The following is a 24,893-nucleotide window of genomic DNA, read 5'->3' as shown; positions in this document are numbered from 1 at the left end:
AAAATCAACACCAACACTAACAGCTTAAGTAGTGCGAGTAGCAACAGCATACCGGGCGAAGCACGGCAGGGGTAACAATATAATAAAATGAGGAAATGAAAACTAGCAATCGAAGGAGGAGAACAAGGCAGGAAAATAGGAAAGGCAGACCGAAAAAAGCGTTATAAAAATGTCTCGGCACAGGGAAGCGGGAAGGCAACGCCACAACACCGGGAGATGTTTGACGCTGTGTGTGCAAAAAAGTAAACTATGGCAAGAAAACTACATAATGCGTCCAAATGTTATTATATACACACGCTTCTCTATCACACTGCATGCGAACAAGGCGGTAGCGGTAGCTCTCGAGCAGTGCTTATATTTCGGTGCGTTTCCATCTCTGTTGCTCTGTTTTGAAATCTTTTTTTTTTTTATTTTCTACAACAAACGAAAGTCTTGTTTAATTATTTCACTGATTCCTTGTTTTTTTTTGTCGGTGTCGGTGCTTTTCGCCTAACGAGCATGATGCTTGTTTTTTTATAATCTTTTTTATATAATTTTAGCAAACGTACTTCAAATCTACTTGATACAACTATAAAAAAGACACTCATAGCTTTGGCTCGGTTTATAAAAAAGAGGCTATTCGTTTCGTATTGGAATGGAATGGAGCAAAAAAATGGATAAATTTTCTAATGTATTGGATAAGTAGTTCAATAACATAGACATCGATTGCATGCAACACAATCGTACACTGCTTCTCACCGCAGAAAGCATGAGTACTGTTAGCAAGAGCTTCAAAGAGGCTAACGTCGAACGCAGTGGTAAAACCACCTGTTGGTGGTTTGTTGATGCATATTGACTGAAAGAATGCCAAACATAGTGTCACTCTGCAGGGCTAGGATTGAATGAACACAGCGAATCAAAGCGTGGCCACTGATCCTGGTTTTTCAGTTATTAGTCATAATAGTTTTATAATAGCTTATAGTTTTAACTTATCAATGTATTGACGATGATGATTCACTATTGTACCAAAATCTCAATCGCATTAAAGTTATGTCAGATTTTGCTTCCGTAAAGGAGTATTTTCAGAGCTTTTATATTTAATCAGATTTTATTTAAAGAAGATAAAGATATAAACTCTGGATGAAAAAATATTTTCAAAAGATGGTATTTCTAGGAAATATAGACCTTGCATACCACTTATAATTTAAGCATAAAACAAATTACACATTAAAATCCATAATAAATGCACAAACAACACCACCAACCATTGAATTTGAGGGACAGATCGGAAAATAAATATTAAAAAAAATCATTTTCCCTCAAAGTGGACGAACCTGCATTCGAGATGTTGGTCAACTGGGACGAACGTCTGGTCTGGTCCCATTTCGGCACATGTTTCCCTGACTAAGCCACCCTGACCCGCCTTGTGCTAGTGTTAGTGAGTGGACCTGTGTGTAAGGAGGCGCATTTGCACAGTGCGCATTGCACATGGAAGAAGAAAGATGGAACGGCAACGACGGCGGATCCACAAAAAATAAAATGTATGGAACAGCAGCCGCAACAACACAAAAAACGGCGCTCAGCTTCATCTAAAATCGTCTCGGTTTTTCTTGCGCTCCGTCGTCCATCGGTGAAACTGCAATGAGGAAAAAATCTCCATGGCACCAGAGAAAAATAACGAAACTGAAGGAAAGACAAGTCTTATCGGAAGGGAGCGCGAAAGAAACAGCTATAGCTGGCATCGACAAACTAGTGCTACGGAACTAGGAAACTGAGGAGCATATCTGGAAAAAAAATCAACTCCCAATCTCCTATCCCTTCCACCTCCTCCTCCTTCATGTGGCCAAGTGTGGTGGTACAACGGGTGTGAAGAAGGTTGATGCAATTTTTATACACTCTTCGATGCTTTTTTGTGCAGTGTGCGACAGTATAAGTGTATATATGTGTGCGTCAATTTCTGCGTTTTTCTCATCGCTTTAGAGCTAGCCAGGGTCTGGCCTGATAGTTTGCGTCTTGGCACAGGCGGAAGCGGATATCATCAATATTTTTTGTTTGTTCCTCTACTAAAAATCCGAACCCAACTGGACATCTCGCTCAAGAGGCAGGCGAGCCCCGGGCAACGAAACGATCTGGATGCGTGGAGACGAAAAGGATGACCATCCCATTTTTTGTGCTTTTCTTTTCGTTTGGTTCAGCTTTTCTCGCCCGTCGGGTGGCATTTCCCTTCTTGGCTCCGTTCCAGTATACATGGTGAAGGAATCGAAATTGAGGAAGAGAAGCAGCTCGTACTTTGATATTCGGTTTTTGCATTGACCCTACGAGTGCACTCAACTACACTGGCACAGACGAACGGTCCGCTCGCACACACATGAAAGCGGGCGCTAGGTGGCTACTGTGGCCAAAGGGAGCGTCCAGCGGACTAAAGGGTGCAAAAGCAGGGACGAAGCAATATCGCGTTTCGTTACCGAGTGCCATCCCTGGCGTCGGCGGTGGCGTGTAGAATGAAAATGAATAATAAATAAGCACATAAGGAAGCGCATCGTTGCGCCAGTGTGCTGTGCAATGTCCCGGGACTCGCCCTGGACGGACTGTCGGAAATGGTCCGGGTCCTGGGCAAAACTTTAAATTGAAGACGTGAAACCGGCGCAGTGTGGAAGGGGAGGAAAAAAATTAGATCCTGCCCGAAACCGAGAGCCGCGGATGGATAAAAGCAGGACAGGGGGAGCTCTGACAGAAGCGCGGGATGGGCTGTGAAAAAAATCATTAATTTTTGCTTCCCTTGCCTCGCAGGCCCTCTGGAGGATTCGTTGCGTTGTCTAAGTGTGAGTATAGCTTGGCATTTTTGTTTGACCGTTCGCTCTTTTTCACTCGTTAGCATTTGCGATTGTAAAGCTGCGACGGGGATATTTCTAATGAAGAAACCATCGCAAATCGTGGTTGGGGTGAGGGTGGTTTTCTCCATTTGTTTTGTTTTCGAACGAACCGAACGAACTCTTGGGGACATGCATCGTCCCTATCGACGAGCGCAGGAGAATAGGAGAAGCCAACTACTTTTTTGTCGATTTGCTTTGTTGCATCTTTTGGCAGTACAAAAAAAGCGAACGATTGGTCTTCGAAATTGGAAGCGATGGAAATGGACAAACAACGCGATGAAAACCAAAAAAATTGTCACCCAGCTCAAAACATACTAGAGGCATTGATCTTTTGCTAGGAGTCAGTACGGTAAATGGAAACAAGCCAGAGGTAGTGTGGATTGGAAGTTCGATAGCCTTTTCTGCTGTACGTGATGTATCGATGATGGTTTCCAATAAAAGAACGTTCATTATCCAGCAGCGTTCATCCCGGTCCTGGAGACGCAAATTTGCAGACATAACCTATAGTATTTTCGAAATAAAAATAGCTTGGATAGAGATTTTGTCAGCCTGGATAAAGATCCATTCAGCTTGGATAGAGATGGCTCAACGACTCCGATACCATTATATTGGGTTTGAATTTTGATCTGTCTTTGTGGTTCAACCCCATTAGGTTTAATGTGTATTTATGTATGATTATTATTTGTTCATTTATGGTAAAAATTATTAAAAATTTCTATATTATTTTTTTATAATGGTAGACACACAATAATATAAAAAAAAACCTATTAAACATTTTGATTGAACAATAACCATCTTAAAATAGCTATTCAATTTGCAGCAGATGCTTTAGATTGCATGCATAGTGAAACCGTTGAAGGTGATGGCGTCCCATTTATTTGCTCAGTAGCAACTTGAGAAGAACAAAAGATAGCGGTGACAACCTGTTGCTCTCAATTTTCTAAGTGCGATACACGCTGCATAAACACGATCTACTGTATGAGCCATACTTACAAGGACTCTTTTTGATCGTAAAACATGCGTGTGATTATGTCTTGCAGTGCTGGTTGTACGATAATCATGAAAGTCGATTAGCTGTTTAGTGATGAACTGTCTCTTCCCCATATTTTTCATTCTGCCTCGAGGCTACATCTCACACAGCTAGCTAAATATTGTGGGCCGCCCAGACCGGTAGCTGCGGCAGAGGTACGAACAAAAACAATAAAAACAACAACAACAACCGCAACAACAGCAACACCAACAACAGCACCGACAAAAAGACATAAACTTTTGCCAACATTCCATTCATCCGGCCAGTACGACACTATCTCTTGCGCCAGTATGCATCCCGTGCTCGCTATTCGCTCTCCTGCCGGGACAATTTCTACAAGCCGTTTTGAAAGGGTTCGGTTTGAGTAGGCCGCTTCCGCTCGCTTGCCCCAGTACCAGTGCCCCAGTGCAAGATATGCGACCGGCACAGACTGCACGGCTGACGGTTGGGCTAGACCATCAACAAGTGTTTCCGCCAGCGAAGCTAGCGTCGGCTTGCCATCGCCAACGGGTGCCTGGCATGCTGCCAACGTGAGCTCGATGGTCATAACGGCGGCGTCACGGCATTATACACCATCGAAAAACGCCAAACCACCATTGGAGTACTCTTGACGCGCTTAGTGCACAGAATTGCACGGATAGAGGCGAGTGGCCTCTCTAAGTGCACCGCGACCGAAGGTTACCGGAGGCGGGGATGAAATTATCTTCCCATCGTGTTCCGTGCCAGGTCGCGAGCTTTTGGCGAATGTACGCTTGGTCGAAGCGTAAACAAACAATATCCGTTGCGCGACACGGAAGCCTCGTGTGCCGTTCGATGGGCCACTATTCCACCGCATCATATGACAGCGAGCGAAGAGCAAAGACAAACCGCCAGAAATAATGCCGCCTTCCGGGAAGTCAACTGTCTGGCGTGTGAAACTTGTTATTTGGTTTAAATTTCGCGAAACAGCAGCTTTCACGGGGTGTGGGATGGAAAGCAAATCATTTGCAGTTTTAACACAGTTTTTTGGGAAACCTATTTGTAATGAAAAGTCATGATGTATCTAGTTTCTGCCACTCTTTATTGAACCCCTGCGGAGAGTTTCAGAGGATAATGGAGACGCCTGGTGGAAACAGTACACTGGTAGAGAAAGGGAAATTTAACTCACCTGAAGTACCACTTCCCTGTCGGAATCCTTTCAATCGTAAGTGGTATGGAAACGGTTCATAGAGTTTAAGCTCGAAACAAAACAAAATTGTAGATAATTGTATTAGATGAGCGCCTACAAAACGATATGAACAGCCGATATGAAAACAAACTAGGCCAAAAAAACATTTTCCCAAACAGCCCAAGCTAACAGGTACTTCAGCGCCTCACGGACACAGCTCTGAAGTTGTGCTCTGCCAACTTCAACGTTCAACCGTTTCCAACAGCAACCCATGAAAGGCAAGCACCCGAACGAATCACAGGAAACGAATCCGACAGCCACAACTGGTCGTATGCAACAGTCTGCCAGCTTGTTTCCGCCTTAAATTTTGTGGGATTTTTCTCATGAAAGGAAAGCGACTGTCCAACTGCCAACCGCCTAAAATAAGACACAGAAAACAGGAGCGAACCAAAAGCTGCCACTGCTATCAGGGCGGGTGGTGATGGGAAAATTGGCTTCCGTTTTGCCCGTACGCGCCGAGCCTGAAACCAATTGTCTGGCCAGCTGCATCGAAACAGAAAACTCTCCATGCATTTCTCTCTCTCTCTCTCTCTCTCTCTCTCTCTCTCTCTCTCTATTTGCCTCTGCATTTGTTGCACCAAGGCGCAACAGGCTGATGCTATTGAAGCTTGTATTTGAGGTTGCTTTCATTGGAGTCCTTTTTCAAACACTTCCGTGCAACTGCGCCAAGGCAACGATGGAGTATGGGTGAACAGATTTACCCCGAAAATGGTCAATTCTGTTGGTTTATGGTTACGGTTTCGTTGGCACAAAAAAAAACCATAGCAAGCTACAGCGACGACCGGTTGACTGGCTTTGTTGTTGCATCGTGCCCAATGCTGCCAACGTCTGACGTGCAGCTGGACAGGAACCACTTGTTTCTATCGTTGTGCTTGCGAGGCATACCATTCGCCTTGCACGACAACGATTGCAACGACGATTGGATACAAAAAGTGCCCACTTTCCCGAAAAACCGAGCACACGTACAAGACTCTGGTCAGCGGCTGTCCTCTTGAGAGGCAATCCGTACGATTGCACTCCTTTTCGACCGTTTAGCTGCGCTGAAGGATGTTGTATCCTTATCGCTTGCCTCAAATACTCACTTTCAAATGAGCACGGTACACCAGCAGCACACAAAATTTCCACACATGAACCATGTCAGCCGAACGACCAATGCAGACGACCGGTTATCTCTATCAATTTCAAAAGTTCACCCCACAAAAAGTTGATCGTTGCAGATTTGGGTGCCATTTAACTTTCGGCCTACGCCCAAACGACGAGAATACTGTATCGTTTTGGTACGGTAGTGTGTGTCCTGCCGGTGCCATGCAGACCGTGTTCGTTTGCCGTACCGTGATTGCCGGGCTGAGCGTACCAGCGTGTAGACTGGTACTGTCCGTCCGGCACATGTTTTCGGTTGTTTGGGCAAATGTTTTTGGTCGCTCGTCAGATTCGTCGGTTAAAAGGATTAAGTTATTAAGTGATTTTGTACATTGCCGGGTCCACACTTCCAGTGCATAGTGGGAAGCCGGGTCCACAGTGCAAATAATGGCAAGGTGAGTACGTTAAGCAGGACCGGTTCGGAGAGCAACCACCAGTTGCTTCTCGAGGGTTACGAGATGAATGCGTGACGGAGTCGCACGTATGCTGCCAATTAATAGTGTTTGAAGTTGAATTTGAACTTGTAAAAGAGACCGAACGAAACGACGGGATAGGGGATTACGATACAAAACAGTGATGTTTTGAGCAGAGAAGAGCGTTTTTTCTGCTAGCAGACGCAAGTCACTAGACGAAATGGGCTTAAAGAAATTGTTATGCTTCCAACTTCAAAATCTAGGAAATCCTTGCTAACTTTTTATTTTATGTTACCATTTTCTAACACCTTTGATGTGCATTGCAATGAGCTTTTCTACAAAATTATAATCACTTTTAAAATGTAGGTTGGGATTTAAAAAAAAAACCTTAAGGAAAACGAAACAACTCCTTACATCATGAAAACTTGCAAACCGATTCAAATGCAAAATTCAGCACTTAATCCAAATCCCATATCATCCTTTCCATATGTGTTGCAAAACAAAGTGTAAGATTATACACTACACTCTCTACACCGTGCAACTTGTTACTCGCAATTTTCGAAGAAGGCGATATCGATTGCATTGAATGAATGACGCATTACCCACCATTACGTTGCTGCCACCAATTTTGGGCGAGACGGTTCCATCCATCAATCGGTTCAATATTGAAAATCCCTCATTGATTTATTTGTGTGAAAAGACCATGCACCGTGCCATCTGTTTCTGCTCCGTCGCCATCGCCGACCGAAACCGACAAACATTCCACAAACGCGCAAGGACCTACTGGCAACAATGCACCGACGGCGTCGCACCATTTGATGGTGCGATTTTGTGCTGGAAAGAAAACTTTTCACCCTCACTGCCGTCCGCAATCCACTGCCGGCTCGGGATGGCGTCGACGTTTGTCGCTGTTTTCGGTCCTACTTGCAACGGAAACCTGTTGCCTGTTCCATGCCGAGCGTTGTGTGTATGCAGCACACTACTACCACCAGCATCGGAAACGGTTGCCACATTCCCTGTCTGCTCGTCTGGCACACACTGCTCTAACACACAGTCACGTGTTTTATCCCATTTCGTGGTAGGGTGTATTCGCACAGGGAGCGGTTCAACTTCATTGGTGAAAGCGATAAGGACGCGCAAGATGGAAAGAAAACCAGTCCACAGTCGATGGAGGTAAGCGGTGCCTGGAGGAAATGGCAGATACCGGAAGGGGACGAAATTTGGACTACTAGCGTCGAACGCGGGATAAGATCGCCCAGAGGTACGGGACTCGAAAGACACGGTGGAGAGTGCAGTTCACCAGCAAGTGACATTTCCGCTCTTTCCTGCTGTGTTTTTGGACGGGTAGCTTTAGAGAAGTTTCCCGTTCGATCCACATCTTCAAGCCCCTCAACTCGAGACGTTGGGAAGGGCAATCGGGTGATGTTGGCTTGGAACGGTTTCGGTCAGACCGACGCAGGAGCAAGGCGACAGAAAGACGATAGAAGAAAAGTGCATCCGAGTACTCCGTCGAAAATATTTTCTCAAGACGGAGCTTTTTTATTGCCTTCCTCGAGCAGAGCGAGACAGCAAGCTTTTGTGGGAAGCTTTTGTCGTTATCCAGGGAGCTCCACAGGACATGTTCACCGTTCCCACACCGTCGAGCGTCCCTGATCGCTCGAATAGAAAGAGGTTTAGGACAAGACATATCGGGCGCAGGTTGATGCAGGCCGCGTTATACAACAAAAATTGATCGTTTTCACCTCTTGCTTTAGTATAGAAAAGCAATTGGAGGGGACGGGGAAGCATTCGAATTAGTCCCTTGCATCTCGGGGATGCGAGGTCGGTCCCGAGCGGTCGGTGCGGAAGGTGCCAAGAGTGCCCCAGGAGCTGATAATTTCGTGTTTGCACAGGAAGCCCAAGGAAGGCCACACCAAAAGCACTCGCACAGTAAATGGCACAGCGTTGGACGAGGCAGGGCGAACGGAACTAACGAAAAGCGGAAACGACTGACACACAAGCGCAAAACCTGATTATATTTCCTGCACCGGGGTGGCGCAGCGCCGCGCCACTCCAACTCCGCCCGCGTCCCCTAGCTCCCGTGCATAGCAACCACCGTCGAGACGGTGAGTTTCGTTCTATATACAACGACTTTCTTTCTGTGTGCATGCCATCGCCGGAGTGCACTTCGGCACCACCCCGTAACATTTCGAGCTTTTTTCTCTTTCGCGCACAAACACCAGGCCGAACAAAAGTTGGCTGCCGGGTGCGCCTGCAAGACATGTACACTAGTGCAGCGCACGACGGTCAGGCAAGGATGTGCGTCCGTGGGGCAGATTGGGAAAGTGAGAAACGTTAACGAATAAAAATAAAAAAGCAGCGAACTGGTACGTGCCACTAACAACAAGTGCTCCCATCGTCCGCCTGCTACTCGTGCCAGAGCCGGCGAGGGAAGGATGCACACTTTCCGTGACCCTCACCACCTTCATCAGCCGCAACCCACATCGTCCCAGCGAAAAGAAACGAAAGGAAGAAGCGGATAAAAAAGAAAACCCGTCAGCAGGCAGCTCAAAAATATAGGAAATTTTCACTTGTTGCGCGCGTTCAACGTGCGAATGCACTACTACCACCAGTATTACTACTACTACTACTACTACTACCATTAAGTATCTTGGAAAAGGAACTGCTTGCTTGTTCGCGTTTTGTCGAGGTGTGTCTGGCAATGAGGTCGCGCACAGAACCACTGCAAGATATGGTTTACACACAAAAATAAAGCGAAAAAAACGCTAGCTCTTTGTTTCGACATGGCAACAAAAGGCGTAGGCCAGAGCAATGTATAAACTTCCGCGATAAACTTCCACCAGCAGGTGCAAATGACAAAATTTGTGAATCGATTTTATTTTGTAGCTTTCCTGCACCGTCCTGCAGGACGCAAGTATCAAACTCGTTGCTCTCGGTACGACTTGCGGCAATACATGGGTTTGATGCAGAAAGTAATAAGAAATAAATATACACTTACCGACTATGTGTACCATATTTTTCGTCCACTTGGCCAGCTCGCGTCTTATGTAGCGCCGCTCCTGGACACAGCGGGCGTACGAGCAGTCTGCCATCGTATCAGGACGCAGGATGTGCGTTGGAGCTGGAGCTTCTTGCGGAGCACACGGTGAAACGGAGGACACGATTCCACGAAGCCACAGGTGGTCCCGGCTCTGCAATTTGTTGTGTTGGAAAATCTTTGCATTACATTATCCCTTACACATATACACACACACACACACACACACTCAAACTCGCGGACACACTCGCTTGGTGGGTGGCAATCACTGATGGTTCCGAAGTAACTCGAGCAATCTCGAACGCAACAACAATTCGCCAGCAGGGTTTGAAAACAAAAATTGCACTTCCCGTGCAACGCCTAAGCCACCACACCTGTTGCAATGTTCTGGACTATACCGCACTATACGCGTTGTGTTTCGTTTTAATGTTTCGTTATCGATGCTTTCCTGTTTTATCTCGCACACACCGTTAAAGGAAGTTCTATCTCACACCCGCAACACGTCGTTTGCACGTTACAGTGATTCCGCACCGAAATTGGAATGCACAAACGCAGCCAACTCAGAGCTTCTCTTTATCCACTAAACCTACACACACACGTACACAAAACTCACACGCGCACACGGTGTATTGTCTACAACTACTGATGCAGACTGGCGCTAGAGACGGAATAGTAGCGTGGCCTGAAAGTAGAGCGGCGGGAAAAAGGAAAACAAAAATCATACAACCCAAAACAAGAAAATAAGATAATGGAGATATATTTTAGAAGAAAACCAGAACAACAAGTGGTCGGGATTTCGAAAACGTAACTATCCCCCCTTCCCCCAGTCATTTCACTCTGCTCCATCGCGAAAAAATGGCCCAAGGGATGGAAAGAAATGGAGTGACACACCGAAACGCATCGGCAAGCGAGATGCAAAGCAAGAAGTCCGGAACACGCCAAATACTTGCCTGATACGAGCTGCACACTGCTGCAACTATTGCTCGAATACGAACGGAAATGGTACGGTGGGAAAAAATTATATACATTTAAAATCCTCGAGAAAGTATTGCACACAGAAAAGACAAACATAAGCGCCCTCGTAACGGAGGATGTAGCCAGAAAAATGAACCGGAAGGTGGAAAATAAACGAAATATACAGCATTAACTTGTATAGCACGACCAAAAAAATCCACTAAAACGAAAAAAAAACGGCACATATACCCAACTCCTAAGCAACTTGGCCAGGGAATTGGAAGTCCGGAAATGAAAAGAAATCGCTCAAAAAAGAGTGAGCACAAAAAAAAGTGCGGCACAAGAACGAGAGCCACTTCCGCTCATGTACACGCGCGCCAGTCACGAATACACAAGCACGCACACATACACATACGCACCCATACTGTTTGCTGGACGAAAACTGCATCATTGGGATGGGGTGGAAATAACGAAAATAGAAAGCAGCGAAAAAAGCACACTCCGTATACACACCAGCACACAGCAAATCCTTGGCCACCTTCGCACCGGCACCGCACCCACCACTAAACAGTGCAATAGCTGCAGTTACTTAGCCCGGACGGGGACGACGGTATCTACGGTGTGTCTGTGCACGAGTACATACAAGGAACGAAATAATAATAATAAAAAAAACGCTGCGCCTGCTATAATGGAGACAGATACTACTACCACTGCACAGTGCATGGCACATGGGAGGAGAAATACTTTTTTTTTGTTTGCGGGGCGACAGCAAGACGCCTCCGCGTTCTGGCATTAGTTACTATCACACTTGCATTGCCTTTTTTGCCTCTAATTTTTTTCCTTTCCTTCCTTTTTGCTTCTTTGTCGTTGCCTAGTATAACCCTTCAGTCGAATTGGTTCGATTTTTGTACAGCGCGGCATTGAAACCGGGGAAACTATAAAGGAAACGGCGTTTGGATGGTTTTATTGTTTTACTAGCAAATAAGCAAGTATGGCGTTACTCAGTTGTTTCAGTTATGCATGCATACATGTGTATCTACTGTACTTACCTTGTTTTAAATGAATTGTTGTATATCCAAACGATACTGTCAGCTTAATGTCATGGCAGCGCAATGATGTCTGAAATAAAATGTTTATCTGTTAAAATAATAAAAATGTGACACATTCACTATTTCATTCAATTGAGCTATATTTATTTGACAATGAAAGAAAATACAATCCGAACTCACTGCTAGGACTTCGATTGACCACTACCGATGGAATTTGTGACTGTCAATTGGGATATTTTTTCTATACAAAGAAATCCAAATTGTTTCTAATACAATAGAACTCGAAGACAGGGTTCTTCATCCTATCGCATGTTTTTTATTTGAATTGTCAGCTAACTATCGTCAAAAAACATTCAATGGATGGTTTTGATTGTATGCTATCAAGATGATTAAGTTACCTATTCAATGAACTAAGTAACTATTTAATTCAGCAACTAATTGATTATTTTATTGGTGTGTTGATTTGAATATTAAGAGTTTAAATATTGAATTCCGACGAATTGACAGTTACGTAATTAATATAGAATAGTGTGTTTGTAATTTAGTTATAAAAGCGGGTCATTTAACGTAAAGTGTTGTTTTAATGATTTATACTAAGTAGCACTACGCAGAATTTAAGCTAAGCTTTAAGTCAAACAGTATGATTTACAGACTCTGTTTTTTTGTTGTTGTTAGGAGTAAAATGATTAAAATAACATTGATTGTTTTTATTCACTTCCTATTTAATAATATATAATGACATTGAACCGTATTTTCAATGTTTCGTGTATTGATAATGTTTATTTATGTATAAGATAAAAAGCCTTATCTCGACACGGCTAAACGGAGGTTAGATATTCACACTACATTTTTTTCCTAATATTTCCCTGACTATCTAATGTAATAGCAAATTTAACATCTGGACACTTTACTAGCAATAGTTTATCTTCCCAACTTTGAATGACAACCGAACATAGCAACAAGCTGCTGTTAAATAATCATACCATGCTTGCTCCAAAACTGTGGCTCAATACGATCGGTGTTGGCCGGTGTTGGTTAAACATTCAACAGGTTTTCAAATAAGCCTCGACCCACATCATCCATGAGCAGAAAAGCTTCCTTCCAATAACCTTGCACACACACACATACACACGAAAGATTGGCTTTTTGCATGGAGGAAAAACTCGATGCCCTAGCCAACGGGCGGAAGCAAACTTCCGTTGCCTAACTGAAGTGCAGTTACTCGACCCCTCACCGTTCCCAGCGGTGTTGGAGCAACAGTTTTCAAAAACGCCATCGGAACAACCATTCGGGTTCGGGAGGTAATGCTGCTCATGTTCACCTGTGCACAAGGTGTCAAAGTGAACTGAACAAACGTTGCAAAATCGTACGCCTGGATATTCGAGTATTTATCCAGGCAGATACTGTACACAACTTTGTCGTTTATTTTTATTCTCGCTGCTTGTTTCATATGTTTCCATGCAGTGCTCATTGGGTTGAAAAGTTCGACTATATTTCGAATCCAATTATAAGAATTAGACCATAATTAGCCATAGATGAGTATAACGACTGGAATAGATTTATTTAGGACTAACGTTTCTAACCGAACAGAGCAAATAAAGCGCTTCAGTTAACCCCCAACGCTTCGTCCGTTTTGTCATCAGCGTAGGACGGGTGTAATCCGGACTGAAAAGGCCCGTTGTATCTGTTAAAACCAGTACCTTCAACTCACGTGTTTCGGTGCAATAGAAAGCGAAACTGAAGCGCGGTAGGAGAAGGAGAAGTCCTCACGTTAAAATGCCGAAAATTTACACGTCACCAAACCGCTTCTCCAAACAATTTCCTTCCCTTCCGTTTTCCCCTTTTTGCCCACCACCTTATTCGCCGTAATTCGGTTTTGTTTGGTAGACGAAAAGTTAAACGATTTGAGACCGGTTTTATGGAGTGTTGGTTTGCACGATAAACCCATTCCTCTCTTTCTCGTTCAACAATTCCCCACGGTCCAATCTGACTCCCTAGCTGGGGATGAAGCATAGTTAAAGTTCAGCAATGTGCATACCAAAAGCACTGAGAGGAACGCAAAGTACGATACTCTACACCCGACCGCATTGATCCCCCACACCTCCGCAAGGAGAAAGATTTTCGATCCGTAGACAACGCACTCCTCTCGGCAACACACAGGCAGTGCACAGCAGGGACAGCTTTTAAATTCGTATTAATTTTCGGTCTGCATTGACCAAATGGTGCCGATGAAGTTGACTTGCATCTCGCGTGCATAACGATTGCTCTAGCCTGGGCTGGGTATGTATTGGGCGCTCCTGTTGCGCACTCTGCTATAAATGCATCCCTGCCAGCACCGGCGAGGTGGCTGGATTGGGAACCATTTTTTGGAATAGCTTCAGTAAGCGTGGATCATTCGTTCGTATGGTTCGTATGGCGTATCGTATCGTACGGTTGGAACATTCGCTATCCCTTGCAGCTGCAATTCCAATGGCATGCCGGCGTGCAGTGTGCTGGATAAATGGTGCTACCTGCTGTACCTAGGTGCAGTTGGGTACGCGAATGGATCCCAACTTATGGCTCGTAATGGAACGGAAGGAAAACACGAAAATCGAAAAGGGATTTCCTCTAACCCTGGCACCGAAATGGGGAACCGGCACCTTCCGAAAATGAATGAATTGATGAGAGGTTAGCTAGCATGGACGCTTACACTAACCCATTCTCCGGCGCGAGACTGCGATAGCTGAAGTCCCGGCACCTGCAGGTACGGCAGTACAGCGGGCAACAGATTGCATAATTAGCAATCTAGCATTGGGATGGCGGAGCATCGTCGTTTGCCAGATCGCATAACTCTACATTCTCCCAGTGCAAATGTTGGTACGGGCGGCGTGCATCGCTGCTAGGGAACAGTTTGGTCCGTTTCACGTGGATATCTTTAATTGGTCTCTCTACCACCGGGTCCAAAATTGGCACGAAACTGAAGCCGGAACGGGAAACAGCCACTAGCAACCGGCTCTCCAACGCAATCGTACGTTGCTCGATTACTTTCGGTACTTCCAGTCTAATCCAATAATCGACCGGCTGTAGGAATAGGTCGCAGCCTGTCAAATAGGTTGCTCGTTCGCTACTGTCAGCTGACGATTGAACGATTGGTTGTTGTGTGTGGGTGAGGTTGTTTTTTTTCGAATTGCAACTAATAGTACAAGGTGTGGGCGAGGGTTAATAGTTAAGTGATCAATCAAAATTTATTCATACGCGATTCATTTGGCTCGAGGCGTACGTTCGCCTGGGGAGCACAAGGCAACATTTCGGATTGCAATAAGTGATTTTCATTAGCTTAACTGCTCATACTCTGAAATAAAAGCATAATTAGAACAGCCACTCTGGGATCAATCATGCCTATTTTAACGACCTTCCAGCTGGAAATGGAACGTTACGATGGATGGTGTTTGCTGGAATTTGATAAATCAGTACGGTGTTAAGTACTGGCGGGATTCGCTGATTTAATTGAAGCTGGTGAAAGGTAGCTCGAGATGGGCAGCATTATGTGATGGAATTTGCATTTGCGTTATGTGAAAGTAACAAGTACTGTTAGTATCTTCTTGTTAATATTACAATTTCATATCGAAAAATGAAGTATTAAACAAAGCAGATATGCGCAGTATATACATTAACAAAGAATTACAAGGAAATATAGAACTGATACATTATATTCTATACCTTATGAACCAAGGCCGCACGTGTAGATCCAACAACGGCGTCAAGCGAGCTCGTTCACTTCAAGCTTGCAAACAACATACACATGCACACAAAGCATTTTTTTTTTAAGAAAACCACACGTGTTCAAAGCCATGCGAGTAGAAAAGACAAACTTATGCTTTGTTGCACTCCTAAAATCCGTCCATCAGTCTAACAAACAAAAGCCGAAGCAATTGTACCTTGCGACAGATCGTCGTTGTCTCGCTAAAGAACGATTGCTCGGGTACCTTCGCCGCCGGACTAGAGGCAACAGGTGTTTGCCACGTTGGGCACCAAGCAACGTTCTGGTAAACGGCAAGAAGCTTATCTCGGTCACATACCAATCCGTGTGGATGTTCACGCGGTACAAAACCAACGCGCGCCCGACGGTGGCGCATGTTGCGGTGCTGGCGCTTTGCGTCGGTGGACTAGCCACCAGCCATTGCTGCCCGGGCTGGGGGGCGATGTTTACGGTTTTAGTCACGGAACACGTCTCGGGCAATCGGGTTATCGGGCGATCGGGCCGGCGTGTGCAGTTTGTGAGAAAACAGGTGTTTTTGCCACCTCACCAGGTTGGCAGGTCGGCTCGAAACAGTGCCGAACCCGGGCTGGACATGGATATGGACATATCAGAAGGAAATGACGCTCCGTGATTGCGGCACGTGTTGCTTCTCCGGAACGGGCAATTGAGGGAATATTTTCTTGTGTTTTGTTACTGTGCCACCTATCACACGGTGCATGTGTGGCTCGCTTTCTGTTAGACAACATTTACGTTGGAATGGAAAAAAGACTTTACTTACCACTTCAACATTTATAAGAAGCAGCAAAACATGTTGTTTCTGAGTTGCTTGTGTAGTTTTTGGTTTTAAACATTGTGATTAGTTTTCAAATCACAAACACGTGTGGATTGCGATTGAACATGAAATAATGCCGAAGTAATACTACAAGGTTATGCTGCCATGTGTCATTAAAACTGGAGTTATGATTTATCATAAACAAAGTGAAAATCTTTCATTCATCTCTTTACAATCACAAGATATTGCGCATAATCGAACAAACTAACGCCTGGTCGTACACTCTATCGAATAGTAAACACAAAAGTTAAATATATTAGATATATTTGAATGCGTTGTATTTCTATTCGCCACAGCATGCATTCATAATTTTATTTAATCAAATAATTATATTACAGCTACAATTACTAACAAACAATGTTGAGAAAATGTGTGTTCTTAGTACGGAGGTGACAAACCAGACGCTTTTGATGACGACCCGTGTAGAGATAGTTTTAATATACGCTATGTAATCTTTTTTTAATTTAGGAGGAACAGTTGATAAAGACAGTATTCATATGTAATCTTAAAAATAACTAAACAAATTCTGATTACAATTAAAATCACTTCTTATTCAAATATTTCACTAAAAAAATTATAAATAACAATGATGCTGTTTTTTTCTCTCATTACTTTTACTAAAGAAAAAACGTGGCCAAAGTTATTTTAAATGGGCAACTAATAACACATTTAGCCTGCGTTTGTGCTTATTGAAAAACAAAATTTAATAATTTATAATGTAATAATTTATTACGAATTATTTAAAACCTCTTAAAATTCTTAAAATGGTTCTCACCATGTTGAGACCCTTTTCATAGCAAAATTGCGTGTTCCTGCGTTTCCTGTTTAAATTATAGTATCGTTCGTGATACGTTATAAAAAAAACATGATCCTAGCATTCTGCTCCAATGCCCACCGGAGGTCGATAATAAGAATGACGAGTTAGGAGAAGCACGTCGAAGGGAACACAAGGTACCCTAACTACGGGTTTTCTCCGTACAAAAACTCTAATCATAGATACTGACCACGGTCTACCGCCCCATCATCATCATCATCATCAACATCAGAAGTACCAGCAGCAGTTCTCTTGATGTTTAAAGACTTTTACACTATAGCTTTGACAAAGCTACCGAGTTAGAGGGAAAACTAAATCCGTTCATTCGCCGGTAGACGGAATGAATCAATGGGTATGAAGCTCCTCCAACATCGCGTATGGAAGGGAAACACGCACAATTCAAACATACCGTTGAGTGTAGTGCGTATGAAGATAATTGAAATTGGTTTGAAATTAAGTGGCAACTGTGTTGGCAACACGCGCACCATTCCAGCACGCTTCGAAGGTATTGGGTGTGTTGCTTCGGATTGCATATTTCCGAATCCAAGCGTCCTTCACGATTTGTTCTTACGACGAGAGAAAAAAAAATCACAACGAAGAAAGGAGAAGCTAGATAGCCATTTGCAATGTGTGGAAGTAGGCATGGTTCGCCTGCACGCTAGCTGTTGTCTGGTACTGTTGAATGATTACTGAGAGCACCTGGAGTAGACTCTTTGCAGGAGAAAAGACCAGCTAGAAAGGAAAGGTGAAGGCAAACTAACCTCAATGAATGGCGTAACGAGGATCCATCTTCATCGTTCCCCGTCCGACGAGTTCTTGTACGCATTTTGTGTTTCATCCACTTTTAAGAAATCTAACCGTAATTCTTAATGATGGTTCAATAACGGGAGAAGTTCCTGTTTGGATAGACCCCATGGAGTACGGCCGATCGCCGAAGAATGGACAGGTGAAAGAACTGGGTTGTTTCGCTTTTGTCTCTATACGTGATTCTGTTTTGTTTTTTTTTCTTCTGTTCATTGCATTCATTCGAGCTGATGTTGATGCTTTTGCCTACCAAGACCGGCACCGGGCATCTTCCATCGCTGTGATTATCATCGATACTTGTAGCGGTATTATTGATTTCATTTACATGAGCTAACAACATCCTGTCATTAATGCTGGTAGAGTTGATTGTGCCCAATAACGATATCAAGTATTAGCTTCGTTGAAACACGGGTAGTCAACAATTAGAAAAATGATTTTTGGTGAGATGAAGCATTCCAATAACATGGGGGAAAGCTTAGTTTCCTTTATGTCGATAAACAAGAGAAGGTCATACTCAAACATATCTGCTTAAAATAGTATTGCATATGCGTTGCTATAAAATCTGAAAGCACCTATATCACGAAAAGAATTTATATCATATAAGATTAAGTTCTCAAATCTAAATGTACAGTTAAGTATACTTGTACTGCTTTGGGATAACACTGTCCCAATAACGGTGTCCACTCATAGCAAATACATTTTATTGTGCCCTGCAAACACTCATATACAAAGAAACATGCTTTTTCGCTTTGCTGAGGGGATATGCATGTGTACTTGTTAGATATAAACACAACCTATTAGCTCAACACTATTACAGGCTGGTTGGATTTCTCACGATCGAATTTTATGAAGGTCGCTTCGCGCCCCTTGCGGATCTAACTTCTTCTGCCTTCGTCCACAACGAATCGTTACACTGCACATAATTCGTGCACAATCACAAGGCGCGATCTGCCTTCCCGCACACGCTCGCCGTACACAACCTACCAGCGGGACAAGTGTATGCTAATTTATTGGTCACCTTATGGATCGCGATGTTGTTCCAACGCTCTATAGACCACCGCTGCACACTACACCGCAGGCACGCCGCGTGGATACATTTCTACTATTATGCCTACGGCTTGGAACAGAGAACAGGTTGTCCCCCCACTGATGCTTTTTGTGAGTGCATTCATACTATGAATTGTAAGTAAGTGCAACGACGGGTTTCGAACAAAAATCTAAATTTTGGGTAGATGGAGCCATCGTTAAGAAAGCAACAGTTACGGGAATATTGAAATAGTTTAATTGAGTTAACTGTTGCTTTCTTAACGATGGCTCCATCTACCCAAAATTTAGTTTTTGCTCGAAACCCGTCGTTGTACTTACTTACAATTCAGAGTATGATGTATTTTTTATTTAGTAACATCTGTGTCTGTTTTCACGAAATCATTCAACGATATGGAATGGAAAATGTAACTCTGTATTGACTGTAGGTTTGTCCCCATCGATAAGTGTGTTTGGAGACACGATCGACACTTAAGAAAGGAGAAGAAAAAAATATATGGACGCACATTGGAAGGTTTAAACAACCAACTTAAAGTGCACGAAGGGGTTGCAGCTCAGATGGTAGATAAAAATGTGCTATTTAGTAATGGATTTATTTTATATCGATCAAATTATGTACAATCGCCTGTGTAGCAGCAGCTGCTTATTAAAATGTTGTAGATTTACGCAATTCGTTTGGTCTCTCTCTCTCTCTCTCTTTCTCTCTCTCTCTCTCTCTCTCTCTCTCTCTTTCTCTGTCTCTCTCTCTCTCTCTTTATCTTTCTCTCTCTATCTTTCTCTGTCTCTCTCTATCTTTCTCTCTCTCTCTTTATCTTTCTCTTCCTTTCTCTCTTTTGATTTTTTTCATTATTTCTAATCCTATGCTACTATTATCGTAAGTACAATAATCAGCTTTTGGAAAACCGATTACGACCTTCTTCAGCTTCAACGAATCCAACAGAAGTTTTAACAAAAATGCTTAATAGTTTGCTCAACAGCACCAGAAGTAAGCAAAAGACACATACAAATAAGAGACAATATACGACCACCCAACCAACGTACAGTCGCCATGGCACGAGCAACAACAAAGCTTACAATTGATAGATTCAATCTGATTCGGTTAAGACCAGTTTTCTCCATTCTTCTACCCTGTACACATCGATGGTGGCGCGATCGTAAGACAACCAACGATTAAACTATTTAGCCTGTCTCTTGCTGCACCCCTTTACGTTTACCACGATCGAGATCGTGGTCGAAAGTGGGGAACAGGCAAAATCGATTCCCAAGTCCCGAGCCCCAGCATAAGACGGTAGGAAAGATGGGTTTTCGCACACCGCCACAGCTCCACCACCATCAACTAACGAAGACGGAACACATTCAGTTCGGTAGCCTTTAGGTTCCAGAACTCCCTTCAAGATTGGGCATCAGGCCATTCTGTGCATGAACAGATCAAGTGCATGGAAGCGGTCGCCATCTCGGGACTCGGTTGCATGAACGAGATGAAGCAAGCAGGATTCCATTAACGATGAAAGATGGTATCAACGTGGGTTTGCTTGCACCATCATCGGCCATGTTCAGCGTCGTGTCTGCGATGCTCAAAGAGACGCGCCCGTTATCTCGCGTCGTCGACATCGACGACCAAAGTGGGACCTGGAAGCTGGTTCAAATCGATTGAAACGACAGAAGCGACAGAAGCAGGCGACGGAAATTAGTCCCGATAGGTGTCGTACGCGATCGATGACTTTTGCAAGGTATCGCTGAGCCGTCCCAGTCCGGCTTATTCGCGAGCGCTCCTTTTAAATTTTCCTCTTTGCTTTTCGTTTCAAGTTCGCTTGTCCTACCCGGTGGATATCTTAATCGTGAGCATCATGAAACGGCAAGCATAACCTTGAGATGGAACGCATGGTGGCCGGATGGCTCGATCAACAATGTTAGGGTTGAGGGTAGATTTGGAGTGCAGTTTTGCAGTTTTTATGATGACCAAAAACCCTTTTTCAACACACCCTACTCGTACACGTATTCAAAACAAGCGTTTCCATTAATTTAAATACACTATGAGATTTATTTTGACATATGATAATCCAAACTAAGCATTTGAAACCATGATTGTATATTTTTTTCTTACGTTAACATAATAAAACCGCTGCTTAAGCTTAACACTTTAAGCATTTTGCAAAAAATATTTCTCCGCTAAAATACAAAACTAAGAGATATATATATATGGTTACATAATTTGTTCTACAAACTTTGCGGAAGTACAGACGGAAATATTCGCCAAAATTTTGGGAAAGATGCCCTTTTCAACTTAACTCTTCAGCATGTACGTCATTTCCAATTGCTACTCCCTGGTCGATGGTCGACTGTGGAGTAGAAAAGACCTCAACGAGTGTAAATACACAAACACATAAGCACCGTCATGGCTAAAGCATATACCACTATCTGACCGTGCTCAACGTTGCCTTCGTAAGGATGAAGAAAAAAGAAGATACAATAGAAACACTCGAAACACTGCACTAGGAAAAGAGGGCATAGAACAAAACACTCACGATGACCAGTCCACTTTGGTCATTCTCTCTCGGGCGCTTTCGGGTTTGAATTCTCAGTCGCCCTCCTCTTGGCCAGACTACTGTCCGAAACTGGCCGGAAGCAAAAAAAGAGCATAAAACAAATCCAAAACGGGGAAAGTTTCAGTGTATATGTATGTGTGGGTGTGTGATGTGCGTTAGTGAGCGCAGGGAAGATTCAGGGAAGACAAAAGGAGTCGCAAAACTGCCAGACGGACTTGTACATACTATTCGAGCTACTAAGCTCTCTGGCGGGCTGGGCGAACTCGAACGACTCCATCTACTTGGTTTGGTGGATGGGTTGACGGTGGCACTGGTGTTACTAAAATAAATAATTCGCCCCATTTTAATTGGAAAAAAGTCACTTGTGCATTTTTTGCGACATTTGCCGCTTTTGCTTATGGGACGTTTGCCTCCTTCTCGTAGTGGAGCGGTTTTTAGTGGAATCTGGTAAACGAGCTGTCATGAGCCATTTGCATTAGTGAGCGTACTCGCGAAGGACAAAAAATAGAAAAACAAAGAAAAATTCTACTCGACTTTAAACTATACCAGCAACATGCTTGAGTACGTCAACGAAATCTTAAGTTTGATGCTGCTATATTTTATTTATAGAAGTTTAGTTTTAAGCATTTTTTGCGGCAGATACAAATGTAATTTATAAATTGTAGTTATTGTATTATTTTAATGTTTGCTCATATCAATAAAACTAAAAAAAAAACGAGAAGTATCAGCGACATGTTTTTGTTACATGTATCAGTTACTCTCGATGATGCTATTACATTTGAACACTATTAATTAAAACATAATTTATAATTTCCATTACAAGCATAACTTCTACCTGAATGTATGCATTTCCTGTCTGGTATCAAAATATATAAACCTAAAAAGGTCAAATTATCCCATGAAAGAAATTATTTTATAACGCCATTCCTAATTATAGCTCTCACCAATGGCCTAAAAGCAGCTAGCTGTGCTGGGCGCTCGTATCGCAAAACCCAAGGCGTCACAATTCACGTTTAAATTTCGTACCATAAAACATGTAAGCCCTTCTTGACTGATAGTTGATACGGAGCGAAAATTGTACACTATTTCAGAACGTTACTTTCCGGCCCTGGTCTGATGTATGCAGCTCATGCTATTTGTATGTGTGTTTATGTACAACGGGGGACCAAAACTAAGCGCTAACAATAACACTGATAATTGCAAACATTGACGCAATCTGCCTGCAAAACGGTTGGCCACTTTCTTCCGTCCCTGGGACGCTTTGACTAGGAGAGGGAGCAAACGAAACTGAGGTGAGGAGGGAAATGCACAGATAAGATTATAGTTGCAACCCGCAATCCGCCACTGGCTAGGGTGAAAATATATAATCAAATTAAATGTGCCCACTAACTGACATGCCCCTTCATTTCAATTCAAGTTCTTTTTGCAAAGAATCTATAAACGGTTTTTTACATGTAACGGTTTTTACAACAGCACCAATATTTTAGTTAACTGTACGAAATGCCGACTTGTTTTGAATAAATAATGCTTAATATCATTTAAATTTGATTAAACATTTAGGTTTCGAGCAACTTCTGAAAAGCAATAATATACATATAACTGTTTATACATTACTAATTTCATTCAAGTTTCATTAAACTGTGCAGTCACATACTTCAAATATATTATTTTGTTAAAATAGTGCTCATAAAAAAACGCAAAACCTATCACTAACCCCCTACAATCAGATGACACAACAAGCCACCCAGTGGAAAATACCCAAAATGACGCGGTGCACTAATAAAAACCGCTCCAAAACAGCTACGGTCACAGTGAAATCTAAGTCACGTTGCACCACCCAACGTGCGGTTCCAAAAACGAACCAAAAAGGCGGCGCTGAGCAGCACAAGCACACACACACACACACTGTCTCTCATAGTTATACCACCACGCATGGTACGAGTTGCCGTTACGACAAATAGTGCATCCACTGCAACCTGCATCTGCCACCTCAGTCGTCCACTTTAAAGCGCTCGAGCGAGTAGTGCCATATGTGTGCTTTGTTGGTTGAAGGAGTGTGCGTGCCCCTAACAAGAGTGATTCGCCTCATCAATGTAGGTTGATAAGTGCACCGAAAACAACCGAAACGAAGGCATCAACTACTCGGCTGCTCCAGTGGTTGCTGCCTAAAGGCAAGTTGTTTGCTACGTTTCGCGTACTACTTGTCATATTTATGCGTTTGATAAGGATCAGTACAATAACAAACTTATATACTGTTTCTTATTGATTAGAGAAAACTCAAACCATTACACGAAAATTATTACCACATGGCGGAATGAACGTTAGACAGGGTTTAATTATTTATTCTAAAATAAATAAAAAAACACATTTAATAATTATTCCAATTACATCAAATTTTTCAGCATTGAAATATTCCAATACCATACCAACGACAGCAAATATCTCGGAGCATTCGTTTGTACGCTCACTCACAAAAAAACCACCGTCTCAACAACGATTCGCTTGAAATATGGTTTGAACATTCGAATTGCAACCCTCTCGCGTGTCTCTCGACTTGCTGTCCTTTTTATAGTTAAAACTGATTAGAAAACCAAATAAATTCGCAACCCCATATACACGCATACACACACACAGATATATATACAAATACTAGCTGGCCCGGTAAACCTAGTTTTACCCCACATTTTATTAGTTGCCGATTAAGTATTTGAAGTTGCAAATTACTTATCCGGCACTACAACCGCTTTGCTTTGTTTACACTTGCGAGTTTAACATCAGTAACCAAACATGTTTATGTTACAATTATTAAAGCAAGCATATTTGTTCGTTTTGGAACATCAAACAGCAAATAGGACAAAGCGAAATAGCATGTATTTTTTAATTCATTATTCCCAAACTAAAGTACTCCATCTCTGTTTTGTCATTATGGATATTTGTGACAGCATCGTAAACCGCTAGGCATTTCACAGCGAGTGTAAACCGCACCTTACACCGAGTGTAAACCGCGCTTCACACCGACTGTCAAAGTGCTGTATACAACAACAACAATGATGTCCTTTGTATGGGAGTTAGAAAATTGCTAATAAATTAAGTTTAGTGCAACTTCTGAAAATGATGTGAGTCTTAAAACCTATTCTCATATCACCATAAGGTGTGTGCAAAGTTTCGTTGAAAATGATCCAGCCGTTTCGGAGTTTGCTCGCGACAAACACCGTGACACGAGATTTTTATATATATAGATACCTCGTCCAACAGTGCCACCAGGCAGTCGACAAATGTATTCGGTCTTCGTCACACGTCCAATATGCAATTTAGAAGAGGGAGAGAGTCACTCATGGTGTAGTGTATATGACTTAAAAACGTACTGGCTCACAGGTTTTTTTGCGTATCAATTGTGCAACGTGAACACTTGCTGAAACAATTAAATTCCTT

The 24,893-nt window shown here is 43.0% G+C and overlaps 1 protein-coding gene across 3 annotated transcripts in view; it reads right to left on the bottom strand.

Moving 5' to 3' along the window:
* Positions 1 to 24,893, bottom strand: part of LOC120949156 (mushroom body large-type Kenyon cell-specific protein 1) — a 118,341-nt gene that overhangs the window by 77,176 nt on the left and 16,272 nt on the right. For all 3 annotated transcript variants that reach the window (XM_040366217.2, XM_049606929.1, XM_040366216.2), the window contains 2 exons: positions 11,683 to 11,752; positions 9,641 to 10,361 (listed from right to left, as the gene is read on the bottom strand). In XM_040366217.2, the coding sequence (XP_040222151.2) occupies positions 9,641 to 9,734 (94 nt within the window). In that variant the 5' untranslated portion in view covers positions 9,735 to 10,361; positions 11,683 to 11,752. The remainder of the gene's footprint in view (positions 1 to 9,640; positions 10,362 to 11,682; positions 11,753 to 24,893) is intronic.

Source organism: Anopheles coluzzii, chromosome 2 (genome assembly GCF_943734685.1).
Source record: "Anopheles coluzzii chromosome 2, AcolN3, whole genome shotgun sequence".
NCBI lineage: Eukaryota > Metazoa > Arthropoda > Insecta > Diptera > Culicidae > Anopheles > Anopheles coluzzii.
This window is presented reverse-complemented; position numbering and strand designations above follow the sequence as displayed.